This window comes from Esox lucius, chromosome 1 (genome assembly GCF_011004845.1).
Source record: "Esox lucius isolate fEsoLuc1 chromosome 1, fEsoLuc1.pri, whole genome shotgun sequence".
Classification (NCBI taxonomy): Eukaryota; Metazoa; Chordata; class Actinopteri; order Esociformes; family Esocidae; genus Esox; species Esox lucius.
The window spans coordinates 18817390-18837543 of NC_047569.1; the positions used below are offsets into that span (position 1 = coordinate 18817390).

The 20154-nt window shown below is 40.1% G+C and overlaps 1 protein-coding gene across 3 annotated transcripts in view; it reads left to right on the plus strand.

The window, feature by feature from the left end:
- Window positions 1-254: 254 nt before the first annotated feature.
- The window catches only part of ets1 (v-ets avian erythroblastosis virus E26 oncogene homolog 1), a 50393-nt gene continuing 30493 nt past the window's right edge, over window positions 255-20154 (plus strand). Inside the window, exons 1-3 of one of the 3 annotated variants that reach the window (XM_010893306.5) lie at window positions 255-470; window positions 1613-1707; window positions 5332-5488. In XM_010893306.5, coding sequence (XP_010891608.1) covers window positions 1636-1707; window positions 5332-5488 — 229 coding nt within the window. In that variant the 5' untranslated portion in view covers window positions 255-470; window positions 1613-1635. Of the gene's footprint in view, window positions 471-1612; window positions 1708-5331; window positions 5489-16908; window positions 17231-20154 lie in introns of those variants that run through there. The other 2 variants (XM_010893305.5, XM_010893308.5) reach the window with 2 other exon arrangements.

Sequence of the window (20154 nt, forward strand, 5' to 3'; positions counted from 1 at the left end):
AGCAATTATAATATCATATTACCAACACAATTAGAACAGGAACAAATATTAGACCGCATACCCCTAGTATACGGTCGATAATTTATTTTATAGTACTGTATATACGAATGAAAGCTCAAGCAGTAACAGATAATAAGTGTCTGTACTCTCAGCTCCGGTTGGGTCTCGCTCATGTCAAGCACAGGAAAAAAACATACGCGTTATTAAATGTGTATGCCAATATGCTTTCAAAACAGAAGGATATTAAGGCAAGTGAATGTAGATCTGTGGAAAACACCACGGAGATCTTGAGTGTGTCTCGGTGATTCGAGGGTGGGACTTAAATCCGACATGTGCATATTCCTTCCTCCTTGGACTCGCTGCAAGCCCAGGTACAGCATCAGTTCACTGAGGCTGTCTAACGCTGAACTGTCATAGCAAAGAACTCACCACGCATCCACCAGCACGAAGTTTCACTGACAACACACCGGGTAAGTTTACAGTTTATAGGCCTACTCTTACCAAGTTTACAAACCCAGTAGATAGGCCTATGTTGGTAGAAATTACATTGTTTAGAGAAAAAAATCTTGTTGTAAAGTTCGAATCGAAGATTTTTGCGTTAACCGATGGGAATGGTGTTATAAATAAACCGTAATATAGTGAGTTTTTAATTGAACCGAAAGATCAGCGTCCTTTTTTATCAAATAGGCTACATAAAAATAGTTTGTTTTTACACAGCTTAACAATGTGTGACATGTGCATTTGTATTATCAGGTGCTCCTCTGTTTGGAATCTCTGCTGTGCCACACCGACCCATTCATTTGGAAAACATGTTAATATAAATGTTATTATAGCTGTATACCCACGTTACCCTGTACATACCTTCGACAGATAACCGCTTTTTCTGTATGTCATCACCAGTTACACTAGGTGTAAATGATGATGACATTGTGTGACGTGTGCTAAATGTGGTCTAAATCCGAGGTCACTTGTCCTTTTTCAAATAGTCAGCTCCCCTGGAAACGCTCTCAGCTCAGCTGGATTCCTGCTCCCTCTATCTGTTGATTTTGCTGCTAGTAAACACAGATAATGAGATGCTCAAATTGAGTGGGAGGGAAGGAAGGAGAGTGAAAGACAGGGAGGGAGGAGAGAAGTAGGAAGGCTGTGGAACATCAGGCAATATCTCCACTCAACGCTGGAGATAGTGACTAAACACGATCCGCCATTATCAGAGGCCAAGCAGTTAAAATGTATATTGACATTTCCAAATGTGGACACAAAATCATCTGAAATGACAAATATTTTTAACCGGAATGTTTTAGGCTAGATTTCCACGTCTGTCATTCCGTTGTTGTCGTAAGAGGACACATTTCTATTGTAGTTTATTAAATGTCCTCTATTTAGAAACCTATTTCCATCAAGTAATCATTTATGCTAAAGGAAACATTGCGTGCAGGAAAAATGCTAACAATGTTGTTTGAAATGTCTGCATTAGTTGCTTATGTTACACAGGGCACTGCCAATAAACACACACACACACACACACACACACACACAAACACAGTGTGTGTGTAAACAGTGTTTCACTGATGGGGCCCCACCCTGGCTGTTTGTGTTCTGATTTCTTACACAGGCCTGTGACTCAATCCAGACCCCATGATGAGTTACTACATGGATTCAGTTTCCTCCTACCCGGCCCTTCACCCCTGTGACCGTCTGGGCGCGATGGTAAGACCCCTGGCCGCCATAAATCACAGCGCTGTTATAGCCGGCGGATGGCCTGGCTACTTACCACACGCCACATTGTAGCAGGAGTGTGCAGGAGTGTGCAGGAGTGTGCAGGAGTGTGCAGGAGTGTGATAGCATGAAGAATTAGATTCCATCCACCTACCTGCCGCAACACTATCCAAGTCAACGTATTTCAACCCTGAAATATGCTAGGTTTACACAGAATTTCGACCCCTTGATTTGTAAGAAATGCTATTTTATTCTAGAACAGTATGGAACAGCGGAGAATATAAGGTACACATCTTTGAAGGAGGAGGGATATGATTATGGAATAAAATATGTTAGAGGTTAGTGCATTCATAGAAAACAGAAACCTTGAAAAAAGACCAAGGTCTGAGTTGCAATCTGGATTACAAAAAGATCTCTGCAAAATAATGATTACCATCAACCATGTCCCCAGTATATACCAAGACATGTAAGTCTCAGTCATTGCTGTCGTACAGAGTCAAGCAGAGCAGCACCCAAAACAGCAAAATACTTTACCACGTAATTTCTACTTGATGTGCTACATAGCAGTCTATTCATAATCACACAGTCTATTTAACTGCATCCAAATGAAAGAACCATATGGATACAGGCTTGTCAGATCACAGCAGTCGGGAACATTGGGATTCCTGTCAGGTGAGCTCTGAAAGGTGAATGCCATGAAGCGCTGACGGAAATGTTACCATTTGTATTCAGAATGCAGGCCCATTAGACAAAGCAGACGAGGTCACATGCAAATAGCAACCCAAACTGCCCCCTGTACAAAACATGGAGTGATAAAGCTCGATCACCTCTAATTGGCTCAGGCGGTTCTGCTAGCATTTAGAATTGAGATAACTGTACACAGGGCCAGGTGTGGTCAAAAGGTGAACCCTCGTTTGTACTTCCTTTCCTATTTCCTTTTCCATTTTAGTAGGGAAAAAGGCTTTCATTTTCTTCCCCCTCTGCTTTGCTGATGTTATTATTTTGCGCAAAATGATGTTCATGTAAAATCAATGGATTGTCATGTTTTGTTAGCATGTGTTGTAAAATGGGACTATTGACGAGGCTGTAACTGAATTGCTCCTGACTCATAATTTCACATCATCTGTGCCTGAAGGTTTCGTCTGTACAGCGGATGGAAGATTCCTAGAAACCTACTTTTGATAGGCCTTTAATATCACGTAACAGTGCCCATAGGACTTCCTGCCTTCCTTGGTTATCACTCTCCTCTCCCCGCTAGACTAGACTGATAACAACGTCATCGGCCCACGTAACCCCTAGAGACTTGCATAGATTAGGCTCCCCAGTCCCCTTTCACTATTAGCTGGCTGTAAACCTGACTGCCTACTGACAAATCCACATCGCTATCCAGGAATCCTTAACAGATGGGCACTCAGTCAGGCATAATGATCTGAGGTCTCCAGGCCTAGTCTTTAGTGTAGACAGACTGGGCAGTAGCCAGTTAAGTTGTGAGATGACAAGAGCCATAATATAGAGACTATTGTCAGAGCCTGAGCTGATACATGCTGATACTATAGAGGCTCCTGTGTTTCCTACTACAGGTCTTCTCTTCCCTACAAGGTGTATCATGTCCAGAGTATTACTACAGCATGAGCACTTGTATCTTAGTGCAGGGCTGACAACAAGCAGCCTGTTTCCTGAAATCAGCCTGAAAGTAGTCTTTTTAGGCCTCCCCAAACATTTCCAGTAATATACAGAGCCTTCCTTAATTACAAGGAAAATGAAGTAGTTTTTAAACATTATACTCAAAATGTTTCTGTTTGAAATCAAACAATTGCTATGAGATTGAAGTATAGATTTTCAGCTTTTATTTGAGGGTAATTGTGTATATATTGGTTATGCCATTTAGAAAAGAAAACACTTTTATACATACTGATTAATATAACAACTAAATTAAACATGTTAAGTATTTCTTTGCATATCCTTTGCATTCAGTAGCTGCCTGGAGCCTGCGACCCACTGACCCAAACACTGGGTCTCTTCCCTGGTGAAGTGTGTACTGCAGCCATAATCAGCTGTAATTTTTTCTCATGAAAACAAAAGTAAACATACTGGAAATAGATATGTGCTATCGGATGGATGGTGATATTTACCTTTTGCCATTATTGGTATCATACATTTCTGGCTTCCCGACCATCTGCTCCTACGAAAAGACAGCCCAAAGATGAATCTAGTTGCCTGTCTCAGTGCATAATAAATACATTATAACTGCTCAATATTACATGTGGTTACTGAGTACAATTATGAGTCTATGGAAATTTCTCCTGAGTACTCCTTAACTTTTAATAACAGTAGTTGTTATCTACTGTCCTGCTATTTTCTGTATCCACATAGATATTATAATCTGGTACTTCTACCAACTATTCAGTTACATCTCCTCTATCCAATCTCAGATATAAACATGGATGTGACAACAGGATAAAACTATGATAAACCTATTAAGCCAAATTTAGCCGCAAAGGGAGAGCATAAAATCTAAATCACTCAAATATTGTTCAATATTTTTTTTTCGCTTTTTCCCCGTTATGACCAAGCTTGTTGGTTTTCTTATAATATGTCAGTAAGTGTTTTCCTTTAAGAAAGTACAGTGTCTATAGAAAGTCTACACACTCTTGAACTTTTCCACAATTTGTTGCGTCAGTGCTGCTGAGATTTATGCAAGTAAATTCTGATTTTTTTTTGTCCACACACCATTCCTTTTAAGGAAAAGGTTTATATTATTGTGAAATCATTTAATTTATATATACATAAAAATGAAATATCATAATTGGTTAATTCTTTACAACATTCTAATAGCAATCCTAAATAAGCTTTTGTTGGAACCAATCTTCAAAATTACGCACCAAGTTAATTGGATTCCTCCGTTATTAAATTGTGGACATTTACGTGATTTCAAAATAGATACAGCAGTTTATGCTGTTATTTATGCTGGGTATTGAATTGCACTCTACAATGCGCACAAAGGACCATTTAAAAGAACTATGGGACAACGGTTGGGTAAGTTGCAGATCAGGGGATGGGTTTAAAAAGACATCAAAAGGCATTAGAATTACCATGGAGCATGGTCAACACAGTAATTATTAGGAAATAATAATGACTACATCAGATTATTCTCTCAAAACTGGAAGACAAAGTAAGTAGCAGAATGATCAGAGGTGGTACCAAGAAGCCCATGGAAACTTTGACTGAGCTATGGGCTTTTATGGCCAAGACTGGTCAATGTTTGCATGTGACAACAACATCCCGAACACTCCACAATCAGGCCACCATGGTATGGTGGAAGAACATTCTTAAAATCTCTGAAGGAAGCTGAAACGCTGACTAAAGTTCACCTTTCAGCATGACAACAACCTGAAGCAACCAGCCAGCGTGCTTGTAAACGATACATTATCTTTTGAAAAATACTTGAGCCGTTAGAGTAGTTTGTGTTAATGACACAACTGAGTCGCCACCTTCTGAAACACCTTCTGAAATACATTCGGAAAGTACACAAGGCAATATACTTTATTTGTGAATTTCGGCTCAGTAGGGAGCAGAACCAGAGTTTTAACATCCTGTTGTATTGTGTCTATGCAGAGGCAGAGTGGAGGGGTGGCTATGGGACCACCAACCCAACTTCCTGGCGTGGTGGTTCACCCTCAGCAGCAGCAATACTTCCCCCCATCCAGACCCCATTACCCTCAGGATGTCACTCTGCAGGAGGTCCCGAACGGACACGACCTTGTACCAACAGGTAAGAAAGCATCTAAGACGGAACAATGTTTGGCCTGTTTGTTCATATCACTGATCTTAATACAGAGATTTAGGCAAACAAAGTCACATATTACTTTTGACCAGGCAGCACGTGTATACTATAAATTTAATCTACGTTGAGGTTAAATGGAAATTAGATTGGGGGCAAAATTGACTCTTCATTTTGAGTTGCATATTCACTGCAAACAAAGAACTTTGTGTGGAGGGGCATGGCTAAAATGAGCTTACCCAAAAAAGCACTTGTAGGCTTTCTTGAACTCTTTGCTTGGTCTTATACATGGTGAGCAAACTAACACATACTCAATCTATTTCCATTTTTAAAACGTACATATATGTAGACACGCAAGCACTCGCACACACACACACCACACACACTTACACGCCATTCCAATCTTGCTCCAGAGTGCTGCTTGGAGACCGACCAGTTGAGAGGCCTGGGTCTTATGTGGGTGTACTCCTCCCTGGGGACCGTGGGGACGTTGACCTGAGGGTCGATACCTTTACCAGATGCCTCCTCCTCTCTGGATGGCTACATGCCCCACATTTTTTCTGCCTGCACTTGTTTTTTTTCTTCTTCCTGACGTTTATTTTAAACTGGAACATTCCTCCCAGTACGTTGCCTCTGTTTGACTCTGGCCTCCCTCGTTCTTAAGAGTGATTTATTCACGGGACTGGGACACACGCCATGTGGGGGTGGAGGGGGGGGGGTTCTCCAGCCGGGCACCAGCTTTCCTCTGTCACCTCACATGCTGGATGCAGGGACACGGAGGGTACGAGGGGCCAAAGGGCGGCAGTCTTTTTTTCCCACGCCTCGGCGTCCCTCGGGGGGTTTGGGTCAGGCTGGATCTGATGGGATTTGCTGTTTGTTGCTGGAGACACACTCCTTTGGAGCCTCCAGTGGTTCCAGGGCTAAACCGTTGACATAAACATCGTCAAGTGGAAAAAAATGACCGCCAGTTGACCTCATCCTCTCGTTCATGATGGTGACCTGGCAAGTTACTAGTTTTCACAGTGCAACCACCTGTAGACACTATTACAGTCACTTAGTTACCCCAGAGAGTGTCATTGTTGTTGTAATTTGCGTATCCTTGCAATATATGAAGCGGGAACATCATATGCAGTTCTGTAACCCGTGAGACACTACACTCCCTGAAACGAATTAATCTGACCCACGTGTTTCTAAAACAGAACCATTTGCCCTTCTAAAATAGTCATTTTGAGTTAATCACAAACACATATCGAGAAAATCATCAAGTAGCGACAGAAATGCAGATATCTTCTTTGGTTAAATGTGCCACCAACAGATGCTCTTTCTTTTCTAAGGGTATGTTTAAGCTCTTTCTGTCTTTACCATGTGTAAGCTTGGCCCGCATATGAAGCCATTCTTGCAGCTTGCTTAACTTTATGCACGTTGGTGTGTGATTCCCTTTTATATCTTACATCAAAAGTCTCAGCACACAATTAATCAGTGCCATATTTTAGCTTTGGAAAATTAACCCATTTATGTTTCCTTTCATGGAACCAATGCAATTAAACCCAGATACCATCTCAACTGCTGATGACTCGTGCTTCTTTTATGAGAATGTCAGCTTTTGTGTCAGTATCTGTCTAGAATGTTGAATGAAATGTACCCTGTGGAGTATATGCTTCTGTTTCACTATATGTACATGCAGCACTAACTGCTGAAAATGCTGCATACATTTCAACACTTACAGCTTGGCCCGGGAGTGAAAATGTTCTCTACTTTTTGGAGAGGAACACAACTCAAACTTTGAAAGACTGGGTTCCTCATACAGTACCGTAAAATCCTTTTAGTTTACATAAGATGACTTTGTTAGACTTATGTGGATTTATAGCATGTTGAGAGGGCAAAGAGCAGATGTGAAGAAGGGATATGTTGTACGTGAACGGGTCTTTGCATACTTGGCCCTGAGTCTACTGTCATAAACGGCTTCCTGACGTCTGCCTTGCCCTGGCACTGTTTACAGTAACCCCCTGCTCTCCTTTCCCTCCACTCATCTCTTTTCCATTTTTCTCTTGTTCGCTCCTCTAATACACTCTTTACATATAAACCTGGCCATTCTAACAATGTCTGGTCTGAACATAAACGCCCACGTAGATATGCACAGTGTTTACATGCTTACTCAACTTGTGGTAGCTTCTCACACCTCACATACAGTACACCACACTTATCCACCCATTCAGTAAAGAAAAAGCCCTCTCACAAACTTCCACTCCCAGGCACTCATCAGATCACCGTATATATATTACATGCCATTTAGTACACACACATCTGTGATATTCCACCCAGAGACCATTGGTCTGTGTTTTATTGGTGTGATTTGACAGCTGGACAGTAGGGGGGGAGAAGTCACAGGGCCAGGGAGGAGAGTACTGCGGGGAGGAGGGGAGTACAGGGGAAGGAAAGATATTGGGGATGGGGGGGGGGGGGGGGTCGCCCCTGACGAGGGGCACGTCCTCACGAGCGCAGGCCCATTTTTTATTTTTTTTGTAAACTGGCGTCCTGCGGGGGCCTGGAGGTTATGGGAAAGGAGGAAACAGCGATGCTAATCAGGCCGGTGCACACTTCCCCCAGCAATAAAACAAAACAAGAGGGGAGAATGGAAAAAGGGAGACAATTCTGGAGTGAAGGGTCGCAGGGCCACACTGTTTGTGGTTGTAGTAGCAATGTTGCCGTTGTTTTTAGACCAGTGATAGTTGATAATGGCATTGGGTCCAGAGAAGGCACAGTTGTTAGGGAAGTGTAAACATAGCTACTGTGTCTAGAGAGCCTCTGTAGGTAGCTCCATAGACCCACTGTGGGAAGACTTGGTGGGATCAGTTCATCATGCAGTGAATAGCCAGTTAGAACTAAAGCCGCCTCATCTGAAAGGTGGAACGTAAGTGCATGATCCTAGGAGCTCCGCTGTAAAAGGGTTTTTGCTTGGTTAGTAATACCAGCCGTCATCCAATGCGTCAGAACTGAACAATGGCTCAGTGTGCATAACAGTAAATGTGTCTTAATATAGAAATGGTTACCATAATCACCATCATCATCATATGTAGACGTATGACTTTTTATAGTGTGAGCCAGAACCACATTGGCTTTTCCCATTTAGTGAATGTAAGTGAAGACCAGGTTATTACATACCGTTGTCTGAGTGAGGAGACGAGTGCCTTTCCTTCATCTGTAGTGGTGGGAGGAGCCTGGGAGGCTCAGAGACTGATGGGGTGGGGTAATTGAATTATCTGCACAATGGACTGATTGGGGGCATGTGGTGGCGATAATGGAGGAAGACACATCCTTTTTAGTGAGTCCAATTGTTCAGAAAGAGGTTGTCCTTTGTTCACGGAGGCCCAGAATGTCCCACGCATACTCAAAACATACAAGTTCACGTGCACACAGATCAGGACACATATCGACCCCCCCCCCCGACCTACCCACGCACACAAACACACCCACAAACATCCTGTTGCCCTGTCTCTACTGGAGTCCTGTGATCTCAGCAGGATAGCATCCAGCATACTGTGTCCCCAGATAGAGCATGAGACAAGGAACCCACAAGGATTCCACTGTCCCATGTGTGTGTGTGTGTGTGTGTGTGTGTGTGTGAATTTTCATGTGTGGTGTGCGTGAATGGGCGACTGATCAATTACTCTGTAAGTGGTGCTTGATACAATGGAAGCCAATCATGTCTTACCATACCCATTCCCTGGTTGTGACAAGAATATGGTTTACTTTGATAACTTTCATTGCAGCAAAAAGACAAAAAAGTCCCACATGTTGCATTTTTAAAGCAGATAAGGAAACAACAGCCCTTGAACAATTCTCCAACTCATCCACTGGTCTAAGCAAATCATCCTGGCATAGTGCACATTTTTTTATTCTCATGTTAACTAAAGACAAGAGTCTGGTCTAATGGATAACATTTAGAGAGGGTCAGACAAAAAGATGAACTTCAGTCACCAGCTGTATGAATTGAAGGATATAGGTCATTGGTAAACCTTTCAGTTAGGTAGCTGTCATTTAACCCAAGGTAGCAGCAGCAGATGCTCCAGTTACGTGTTTGTATTAACGACAGGGAGTCAGTGATCACAGATGTGCCCGAGAAGTAACTTTGCTTTATACAACTGCTAAACTGCAGGCTATCACATGAACCCCTAACTGTCAAAACCATGGCAACAGCATTTACCAGGTGATAAAGTGAGACATTGAAATCCAAGCGCACGTTGCCATGAGACTTGATGGAACAGCTGCTCAATAATATGAAAGTAAAATGTTTTTACTTGCAATTATTTATGCAGCCTTTTTAAATATCACAAAGTAGTTATTTTTTAATCTCACAAAAACTGTAGAATTTATTAATTATGGTGTCTGTTAATTGTTTTGATAATATTTTGGTGACGATTCCCTTTAATAGGCTTTCATAATAACCCTAAACACATCAGATTTACTCTCAGATTGTCTTTATAAATCATTGGTTTTATTAAAGTGCTCTTATTTCCTCTGCTCATGGAAACGAGTTTAGCCAGTAGAAATTTATTACTGAATGAAAACTAGGGTATTCACCTGTTTGAAAATGGAACATCCCCTCTAAACTTAATGCCACCTACAAAATATTTAACAAAAGTTATACAGATTTTGCATTTTGCAGGATGAAATCTCTTGTACCGTCTCATTTCAAGCATCTCCAAATAAAACTAAAATAAACTAACAATATATTGTATCAGTGGCAAACTGTGACCATTGGACCTAGGCCATCTGTCTGGCTTTCATTTGGCTCCAGTGCCACCCAATCTTAAGCTCTGGTCATTTCTGTCTCCTTCGTCAACTATCTTAAAATGTAGGCATAGCCAGAGACATGCTATTGAAATGTTAAGTCCTTCTAATCAGATGGCTTACATCAAATGGTTTACCACATAATCACTGAAGTAGATTGGGTGTTTGTTAAATTATGTTTCTAAACAAAACATTTATGGAACAAATATGGAGCGGACTGAGAAAATTTACATTGGACAGGGAGGGGGAGTTTTGACTGTTCACATACCCTGGCCTGAGAGTTGGGCTGCCAAAGAGACAAAAATAGCCAACCGGCAGAGAATAATTTGTTATTAGTGACAGGACACTTCATAGACACATTGAAGGATTTGACAGTTAGTGTTCTGAATAGACTGTTTACACTCCATGTAGTACAGGCAGATTTTATAAAACACATCTACCAGTGCGATAGAAAAAAACTGAACAGCAAAGAAACATCAAGATAAAAAAAATTGTTTTTGCCAGACTGCGTAAGCGGAGCCGGCCAAGAAGAGTGAATGTCTCTGACTGACGGAGTGACCGAGTGAATGACTGGTTAACAATTGTTAATTAATCAAGTGGTTGGAGAGGCAGTCTGCCAAACTGGAGAATGGGTATCAAATCCAGCCAGGGACAAAACTAATTAGGATTCGTTGAGGATTATCTAAAACTTCTACTTGAGTAGCTGCATATAGTAATTAAATAGAACAGGTTATGTTGCGTTGGACAAACTGCAACCGATATGGCTAACGTCATAAATTGCTGGAAGTGTTGGACTCTCTCACCGGTTAGAGCAGGTTAGAGTTAGGGCAATGAAACCTATTTCTCTCTCCCAACTATCCTGCTTGATAGAGGATTGTGAAGAAATACATTAACTATGTGAAAAACTAACAACAAAAATACATTATGTTGATTGACAACCAAGTAGTAGACATATTTATACCACCACTCATGATCTTAGACTTGATTTGGAGACTGCTATAGGACCACACAACACCACTGCTCTTGGGGGACAGCGTTTCTCATCCGCTCAATCCAAACTTGACTGAGTGAGAAATATACAAAGGGTCTATGTGCGCTCTGTGAGGAGGGCCAGGTGACTGGACCCTCAGAATGCAATGCTTGATGGGATAAGTAGTTCATGTTGCCACTCACTCTCCGAAAGTTACACAGTATTGTTCCCTTTTCTTTCTTCCAGTACCTCAACATTTTGTAAAAGTGATTTCCAAGCTTTGAAGGAGATTGATCACTTGATAGCTTTGCGGACTGATTGATCATTGCAAAAGTCCAGAACCAGTCCATTTCCCTGTTGCAAATTGACCTAATTAGTTTAGAGATGTTCCACCAGGTATTTTTTTCCTAAAATCCCAAAATCTCATGGTTTAGTTTTTTGCTCTGACATTCATTGTCAACTGTGGGAGTTTATATACACAAGTGTTTGCCTTTTGAAACCATGTTCAATCAGTTGAATTGATGGACTCTAATGATGCTGTAGAAACAGCTTATAATCAACAGAACAGAATGCACCTGAGCTCAATTTTGAGTGTCATAGCAAAGTATCTGAATACTTGCAAATTGCAAATGATGATACTTATGATATTTCAATTTTTTATATAAAAATACATATTTTGGAATAAGGCTGTAACATTACAACATTTGGAAAGGATTTTTTTTCCAGATTCAATGTACATGTGCTACCAGCTCTTACATACTGTACAGTGCATAGTAGTATTTGGACTATGGCACACATTGTGTTGTTTTGGCTGTAGCACACATGTGTCTGTGCTCTAAACGAGGGACAGCTCTAAATGCAATCCATAGACATCCCCAGACACTGTAGATATCTTCCCTGGTGATGCTCTGCCAGTCCCGCATTGACGCATCTTCTGTACCTGCTGGTTTCTTGGCATTTTTGCCATCAGTTCTGTTCTCAGCAAGTGAAATATATGCTTTGTTGCCATTACAGAACATTCCACTTTTCCTCCCTGTAAAACTCCTCAGTTGCTTTAGCAGTGTGATTTTGAGTCATTATCCTGCTGCAACGTGAAGTGACATCCAATGTGTTTCCAGGCATTTGCTTATCTTTGAGCAGACACAATGATTTTGTACACAAAATGTTTCATCCTACTGCTGCTGTCAGCAGTTTCATCATCAATGAAGACAATTGAGCCGGTTCAAGTGCCAGCCATAACTGCCTGAAAAAATACCCCCTTGCAATTTATTTTTACAGATAAGTTGGTATGCTAGTTCATTGTATTTCACCACACTTTCCTCTTGCCATTACTTTTGCAGCCCGGCATATCTAGTTCTGCTAGTGAATTATCCTGTAAAGTTATATAATGGCATACCCACGCCTATCTCCTGGAGATTGACCTGATCTATCTGCTTTTTACGTTATTTGAATAAAGACATCTTGCCTTTTTAACTGCTTGTTGTCTCATCTCTGTCTCGAGTCATGATCTAACAATAGTGAATTTTTGATAATCCACTGTAAATGCCTTCCCTTGTCAAACTTAATGGATCAAACGGTGGATTATAGCCCATTAAATGTGTAAACTATGTACAAAACATGCTCTTATTTCAAAATGGTTAATCTGATTTGGAAATAGCCTCCGTTTAAAGTTGACAGTCTGTACTTCAGCCCCATCATCAATGTATCATTTAAATTACAAAGTGCTGGAGTACAGAGCCAAAACAACAAAACTTGTGTCACTGTCTGAGTACTTATAGACAGCACTTTTAGAAGTGAACCAAGACTGTTCTCTGTCCAGTTTCAACTGAAATTGTACTATAATAATACTTTTAGCAAATATTCTGGTATTTTGCACCGGTTTCTCGTGCATTTCCGTGCAAATGTGTCACTATTTTCATCCCTCACCAGTTTACATTCCAGTGACATCAGTGCTGACCAGTGTCAGGTGTGGATTCACCATGTCTAAGGGTTTTTACTGCAGTGCATAAAAACTGATATTCACTGTGATGTTGAGGAGAACCTATGGCTAAATGTTATAGATAGACTGAACATTTCTTTCATTGTTGGAATTAAAAGTATATCTTGTTTATATAGGCTACTTTTAAGATTTGTATAGACAGAAAATCCATGTTGGAAATCACTATGATTTTGCATGCAATGGTTAGAGAAGATGGGATAGAAATTATGCAAATTACAGCTTTTCTGTTATTTTGATGCATGTTGTACAGTAATTACTTCCTGCATATCAAATGTGGATTTTTATACCTGTCTTGTATTATTTGCTATTGGTTTTACTGGTTGTTAGAATGTCTAAAGTGAGAGGATTTAATTATTTTGTTTTAGTGATTAAACCAATGTATTCATTATATTTCAGAAAACAAACAAGTGGTTTACCTATAGATGTTTCGGAACCAAATGAAAGCACAATCGTCATAAACATGTATGTTACGTATAATGGAGTAAGAGAGGGCATAATGCACCTCCAGTTGAACAGGCCACTCTGCTAGCTCAGATCCAGTTATTAGAAACACTATTATAATCACCCTTAGGCACAAAGGACGGGGCTGTCCTTTTAAGTGGAGATACAAGGAGCTCATTAAGCCAAAACAAAGAGGGGCAGTGAGAGGGAGAGGGGGGAGAGTGACAGACTAAAGGGAAGTGCGAGGTACCCTTCCCCCTAATACACACGCCTGTGATGGTCCCTTGTGGGCACGACCGCAAAAGCCACACCACTTCCCTGCCTAGCGTTTCCACTTCAGCTCATATCTGTACAGTGAAACATTATCCAGGTCTGCTAATGGTGTAGGATCCCTATTTAAAAATCCATACATGATCAATAACATGGCTCCCCTATCTCCCAATCTTATTTGGATATATTGCAAGGCATATGCATAATCATATTGCCTTGCATGAGCCATATTGACTTACCTAACTAGGTTACTTTGTGTATGCAGACCTGCATAGACTGGCTGCTTTAGTTGAATCCAGTCCTATTGCATTGTTTGTTGGAGGAATTATTTCTACAGCATACACACAACAAATAGCTGTCTTCTGCCACCTGTGATATTGTCTTGGACAGGTCTTCTTTGTGTTGTCAACATCACTAGGTTCCAGGAGAGACCTGGATGTGACAATTGCAATGGCAATCTGTTGCCATGGTAGGTAATTTCCCTTATGGCTGTCATTGTTTTAAGTGGAGCAGCAGCACTCCCTTCCCTCACTCAGTTTCAGACCTTCTACTAAGTTTGACTAAAACCTGTGAGGCACTACAAAATCTTGATTTTCCTTCATCAGAGCAGCCTACAAAACCAACAAAAAAATGAATGGAAGGATTTAAAGTGTTTTTCTTTTACTATGTTCTATGGATGTGTTTTTAATTTTTTTTAAATGCATCAGGTTATTTCTTTCCACAAAGTTTCTGCCACAAACCCTGCAATAGCGGTCTCTCGCAAAACGACATGTCTTCTCAAAGGCCTGAGAAGCAGTTCTGTAAAAGAAACACTTGTTTTTTAATGATCAGTACAAGGCGAACAGGATATACTCTCAGGTGTTTACGAGGGCAGGTTACAAGTTATGAGGACTCTTGGAACCTTTGAATTGGACACAGACAGTTCCCTTAGCTTGGGAGACTTCGTCTTCTGGTTTATACACTGGTTGATCTTACACACTTTAAAAATCCTTATATAATCTGACTGTACTGTATGTATTCTGTGACAGTCTATACTTTTTTGTAGAGTACTTTTTTGTAGAGTACTTCCTCTGTCCAGTGTAGAGCTGTCAGGATATTTGATTTTCACTACACGATTATCGTGGCCAAAATAATTTACGGTAACGATACTATGGCGGTATTTATAGAACATTTGAAGAACAAAAATGCTATCAGTCAAATTCATCTTAAACTTTGTTTAATGTTCTTTTTTTTCTCTTTTGTTGGAAAATGAATTACACTTAAAATACGAGTGTATGGAGGTAGAGACAGTCTGTAACAACAACTGTACAAATACAAAAATAAAAGCATACAAAAAGAACAATTACACTTCATGGATAGTGAAAAGGCAACCAGATGAACTGATAAACAAAAGATCCACAAGGCCTAACACCGAAAGAAGTTAGTAAAAATACAAAACCTTTTCACCTTGTGAATAGGCTATGAAAAGGCATTATTTAAAACGCTAGCATTATTTAAAACACTTTTCTTTTTATTGGCCAGTCTGAGTAGAAGGCCAGGATCCTGGAGTCGCCTTTTCACTGTTGATGTTGAGACTGGTGTTTTGTGGGTATTATTTAATGAAGCTGCCAGTTGAGTACCTGTGAGGTGTATTTTTCTCAAACTGGACAATCTAATGTTTGTCCCCTTGCTCTGTTGTTCACCGGGGCCTCCCACTTCTTTTTTGTTTTGGTTAGATCCAGTTTGCACATCGTTGTATGAGATCTTTAGTTTCTTTGCAATTTTTCACATTTTGTTTCTGGCCATTTTGAGCCTGTAATCGAACCCACAATTGCTGATGCTCCAGATACTGAACTAGTCTAAAGAAAGACAGTTTTATTGCTTTAATCGGCACAACAATTTTCAGCAGTGCTAACATAATCGCAAAAGGGATTATCCTTTTCTAAAGATCAATTAGCCTTTTGAAATGATAAACCTGGATTGGAACACAAGAGTGATGGTTGCTGATTATGTGCCTCTGTACACCTATGTATATATTCTCTTAAAAATGAGCTATTTCCAACTACAATTGTCATTTACAATATTAACAATCTGATCAAGTTAATGTTATTTTAATAGACAAAATTTATTTTCTTTCAAAAACAAGGACATTTCGAAGAGACTCCAAACTTTTGAACGGTAGTGTATATACCGTCAAAAGTTTGGACACACCTACTCATTCAAGGTATTTCTTTATTTTTACTGTTTGTAGACATTGTGGAATAATAGTGAACACATCAAAACTATGAAATAACACATATAGAATCATGTGGTAAACAAAAAGTTTTAAACAGATCAAGATACATTTCGTATTGTAAACTGTTCAAAGAAAAATTCCTTTGCCTTGATGACAGCTTTGTACACTGCATTCTCACAACCAGCTTCATGAGGTAGAAGCCTTGTCTCTTAGACTATGGGATTATAGAACATTGACTGCCTTCTGAGATCCTATGATGTGTGTAAAAACTCTAAACATCCACAAGCACTCACAATATTAATACAATTTACAGATACAATATTATATACAACAAATAAAATCCAGTGACCCTGTGAATTAGAAAAATTGTCTGAACATGTGGATCATTGTCCCCTCCCCTCTGCTCAAAGATAATTAATGTTGCTTTTTTTTTTTTAAGAGAGACTCTCAAGTGACTGACTGACTCAAAAATCACCTTGCATTATAAATAATGATTCATTATTTTTTTTTGATCAGTCATTCAGCCACAGTTTATCATGATGCATGGTGTGTTTGATCCTGTTGAACACAGCATGAGGCAAGAATGTAATTGAATGGTGAATCACTGGCGCGCCTCCCCTCCAGATGTCATAGCCTACATGCAAGGCTCCACTGAGGGAACTGCCTCTTCCGCGCTCAGTCAGAGCGAAAGAAACGCCCTGACAGAGATAGAGGGAGGGAGGGAATTAGTGAGTGAGAAAGAGGAAAGGAGAGAGAGCGAGCGAGCGAGTGAGTATCGGAGAGAGAGAGATTGACAGAGTTTGAAGAAATTGCTTTTGATGGAGATAAAGTTAAACGAGAAGACAGGAAAAACGTAATATTGTTTTTGAATAATTGAAAACGTTACTGGAAGGGAAGAAACCGATTTTGCATACATTTTCACGGAACTATTGTGTTTAGAGAGAAACACATTAAATCCAGTTATCGAACAAATTGATCTGATGATCATGACGGCAGCTGTCGATATGAAACCGACGTTAACAATCATAAAGTCTGAAAAAATGGACGGTGAGTAAAGAAGCTTTTATAGTTCGATTGTAAACATTGTGTTTAAAGTAGCATACTCGGTATGGTTCCTATTGGCCGGCGCATATCGGATTGCATTTCACACTTGGGTCAACTTTTCTAAGGCAACATGCAATCCTATGTAGTGCAGCATGTATCGTATTTCCCTATGATAAAGTCATAACGTAACGGGACAGTTTGCCCGGGTGCTATCGGGTGAACATGCATACCATTATGTTGTGTGTAGTGTAAAGGAACAAGACAAACATTTTCGAACTGTTTCCCGACAGTCGATAAAATCATAGTCAAGGGCAAAATGATGTATTTGTTCTTACAGGATTTTTAGGCAATTCAGGCTATGGTAGGCTACCCTGCACTACACGTTATCCTACTATAAAAATTGCATGTTGCAAATGGAATGCTATACCCCGTTTACATAATCATGTTTCTTAGGCTATTCGTCCATATCAGACAGATGATCTCTGGAAATTATGGAAAACCTTAAGTACACATAACATGATCTCCATTTGTTCCACCAAAAATGCACATAGGATCGTCTGTCAGTGGTATTTTTCATACTTTTCAAATTATTTTACTCTAGAGATTCAGCCTTCTCTTTCATGCCTTTCTAGGCATTTATCAGTTTCATCTCATTTGCAAATCACAACCAATTTTCCAGTCTTTTTCTCTGGCCACCCAGACTATCCCAGCCCAGTGTAGTGGTGTCATCTCAGGCATGTTGCTCTGTCTGCATGGAAGACCACCACTGGTGCGCAGTCATCAGCACTCCCCCTCTCTTCCTCCTGCTCCTGCTGAGTGGTTTAGCTGGCGTCTCCAGAGAGAACCAGATGCAGACGAGGGTGATGAGTGTGCAAGCCTGAGGGCTGGATATCCTGCCTGCTGCCCATAAAGCCAAGCCAAGTTGCACTGGTCTAAGGCATGAGGTGCAAGCCATCACAACACTGTGTTTGTCTTCTGTATTTAGTCATCTGAGTTTTAAATCGCTTCACTGTGATCCTATTATTTTACAGTCAGAAATGTAGGCAGATTGAACTTTCTTCCTACATTGATAGTGCATTCTGGGCATTTGTAGCTAACAAAAGGATAATAGACTCCCTACAAAACTGTGCCAACTGCCAATGTGATAAGTCATGATAGGGTGAAAAATACAGTACTTTGTAACCTGATATGCATACAAAGGAAGAAAATGTAATCGATCTTTCAGGTGAAGCAATGGTGATATATTCACCACCTTATCTCAAATTACACCCAGAGGAAGAGAATACACATACCAGAGCCAGATTAATGTAAGGGTTTTGGGCAGAAAGACCAAAATAGCATTCTACTATAACATTCTTTATTAATAATTACATTTGGGAAGGCCACAAAAAAAACTCTAGGCCACTATTGAATATATGAAAAAGAAAGTATGTAGATTTTTGTGTGTTTGCAAAATTGAATTGAATAACAATCTATTTAAAGTAGCGTATCTTTGCATCTTGATTTCAACTTTTTTGCCATGGCAAGTGATGGATGGGTGAGTAGTCTATTAGTGGGTAAGTCATTGAACCGGGAACGTTTGTTTAATAGCCTAATGTAGCCTGTCCATGTGTTTTTCTTCACTCTGAGCTAAAATTTGCATGCAATTTGCATCTCAGTTTGTCAGGATGTATCATTGTCAGTAATTTGTGTGATATTTAAATATATTCTGCCAATGTCTTCTGTCATGTAGCTTAAATAAGATAGAACAGCATGAAGTGCATTTAATATATTTTTTTAATATGTTTGGACTTGCTGCAGAATGTTACTCATATTTGAACATCTTAAAATACCTACACTAAAATACTAAAATACTACACTCTAAAATACCTCTATGCCAAAGGTATGGCTTTTCTTCAGAAGTTAATGTACCACTGCACAGGTAAAGAGGTTACAACAAATTGCATCTTGTTGTCTTGATTTCTTTACTAAAAAGTGTGTGTCACTGTGTGTATGTGTGTGTGTCTATAAAACAAACCAAGCACCATGGTTTATTTTGTCCTGGAGGTAGAAACTCTCACACACACACACACACACACACACACACACACAGGTGGAACACTAGTATTAAATAATTTTGCTGACATCTGCAGTGGGGTTGCCAAAATGTAACACTATCTTACAATGCCGGTCCCCTCTTTCTCCGGTGACCATGTGAGCTATGGTTTAGCTGTAGCTGCCAAGGTTCTCTACGTCTGACATACTGTACACATTACATCCACACCTTTCCAGTTGTCATATACTGTAGCTATCTTCATTCACTGTAAATGGGAGTGTAGAACACTGGCCCACAAATGAAATGAACCCCTCCTGCTCCAAAGAGGATATTGCGATAATCCTATATGGGTGAGTTAATGGTAGGGCTCTTGAGTAGTGGAAGGGGTTTTTAAGTTGTCTATTCTAGTACAGTGCCTTTAGTGATTCCTAGTCAGAGGTTCAGGAATTCTTCAAAAGGCAGGACAATCCTTGTCCAGCAGGAAAACAATGTTTTTTTAAATAACACAAACAATTATTTGCTTGGTTTAAGTTAAAAATGTATTTGGAGATCAAAGGTGACCTCCAATTGTCATATCTCGCAAAATCAATCCACTTCTTAACACGCTGCTCGTTTAACCAGGAAGTACATCCCGGCACAAAAGCGTGATTGAAATTGTAGGGCCCCGACCTTCCATTGGGGTTGCCAGAGTGTGCGAGACAAGGCAATTTTCATATTGGGCCAAGTTACGCCTGGAAGTATCCCGATTTCAAATTCTACATACGTTTTCAAAAAAAATCGGTAACAATATAAACTGAAAAGGAACTTATGTAGGTTCTTGCAGTAGTACTCTGTGAATTAAAAAAAATGTAAGACTGTGATGGCCTGACATTTGATCAGCTTCTCTTTGTTG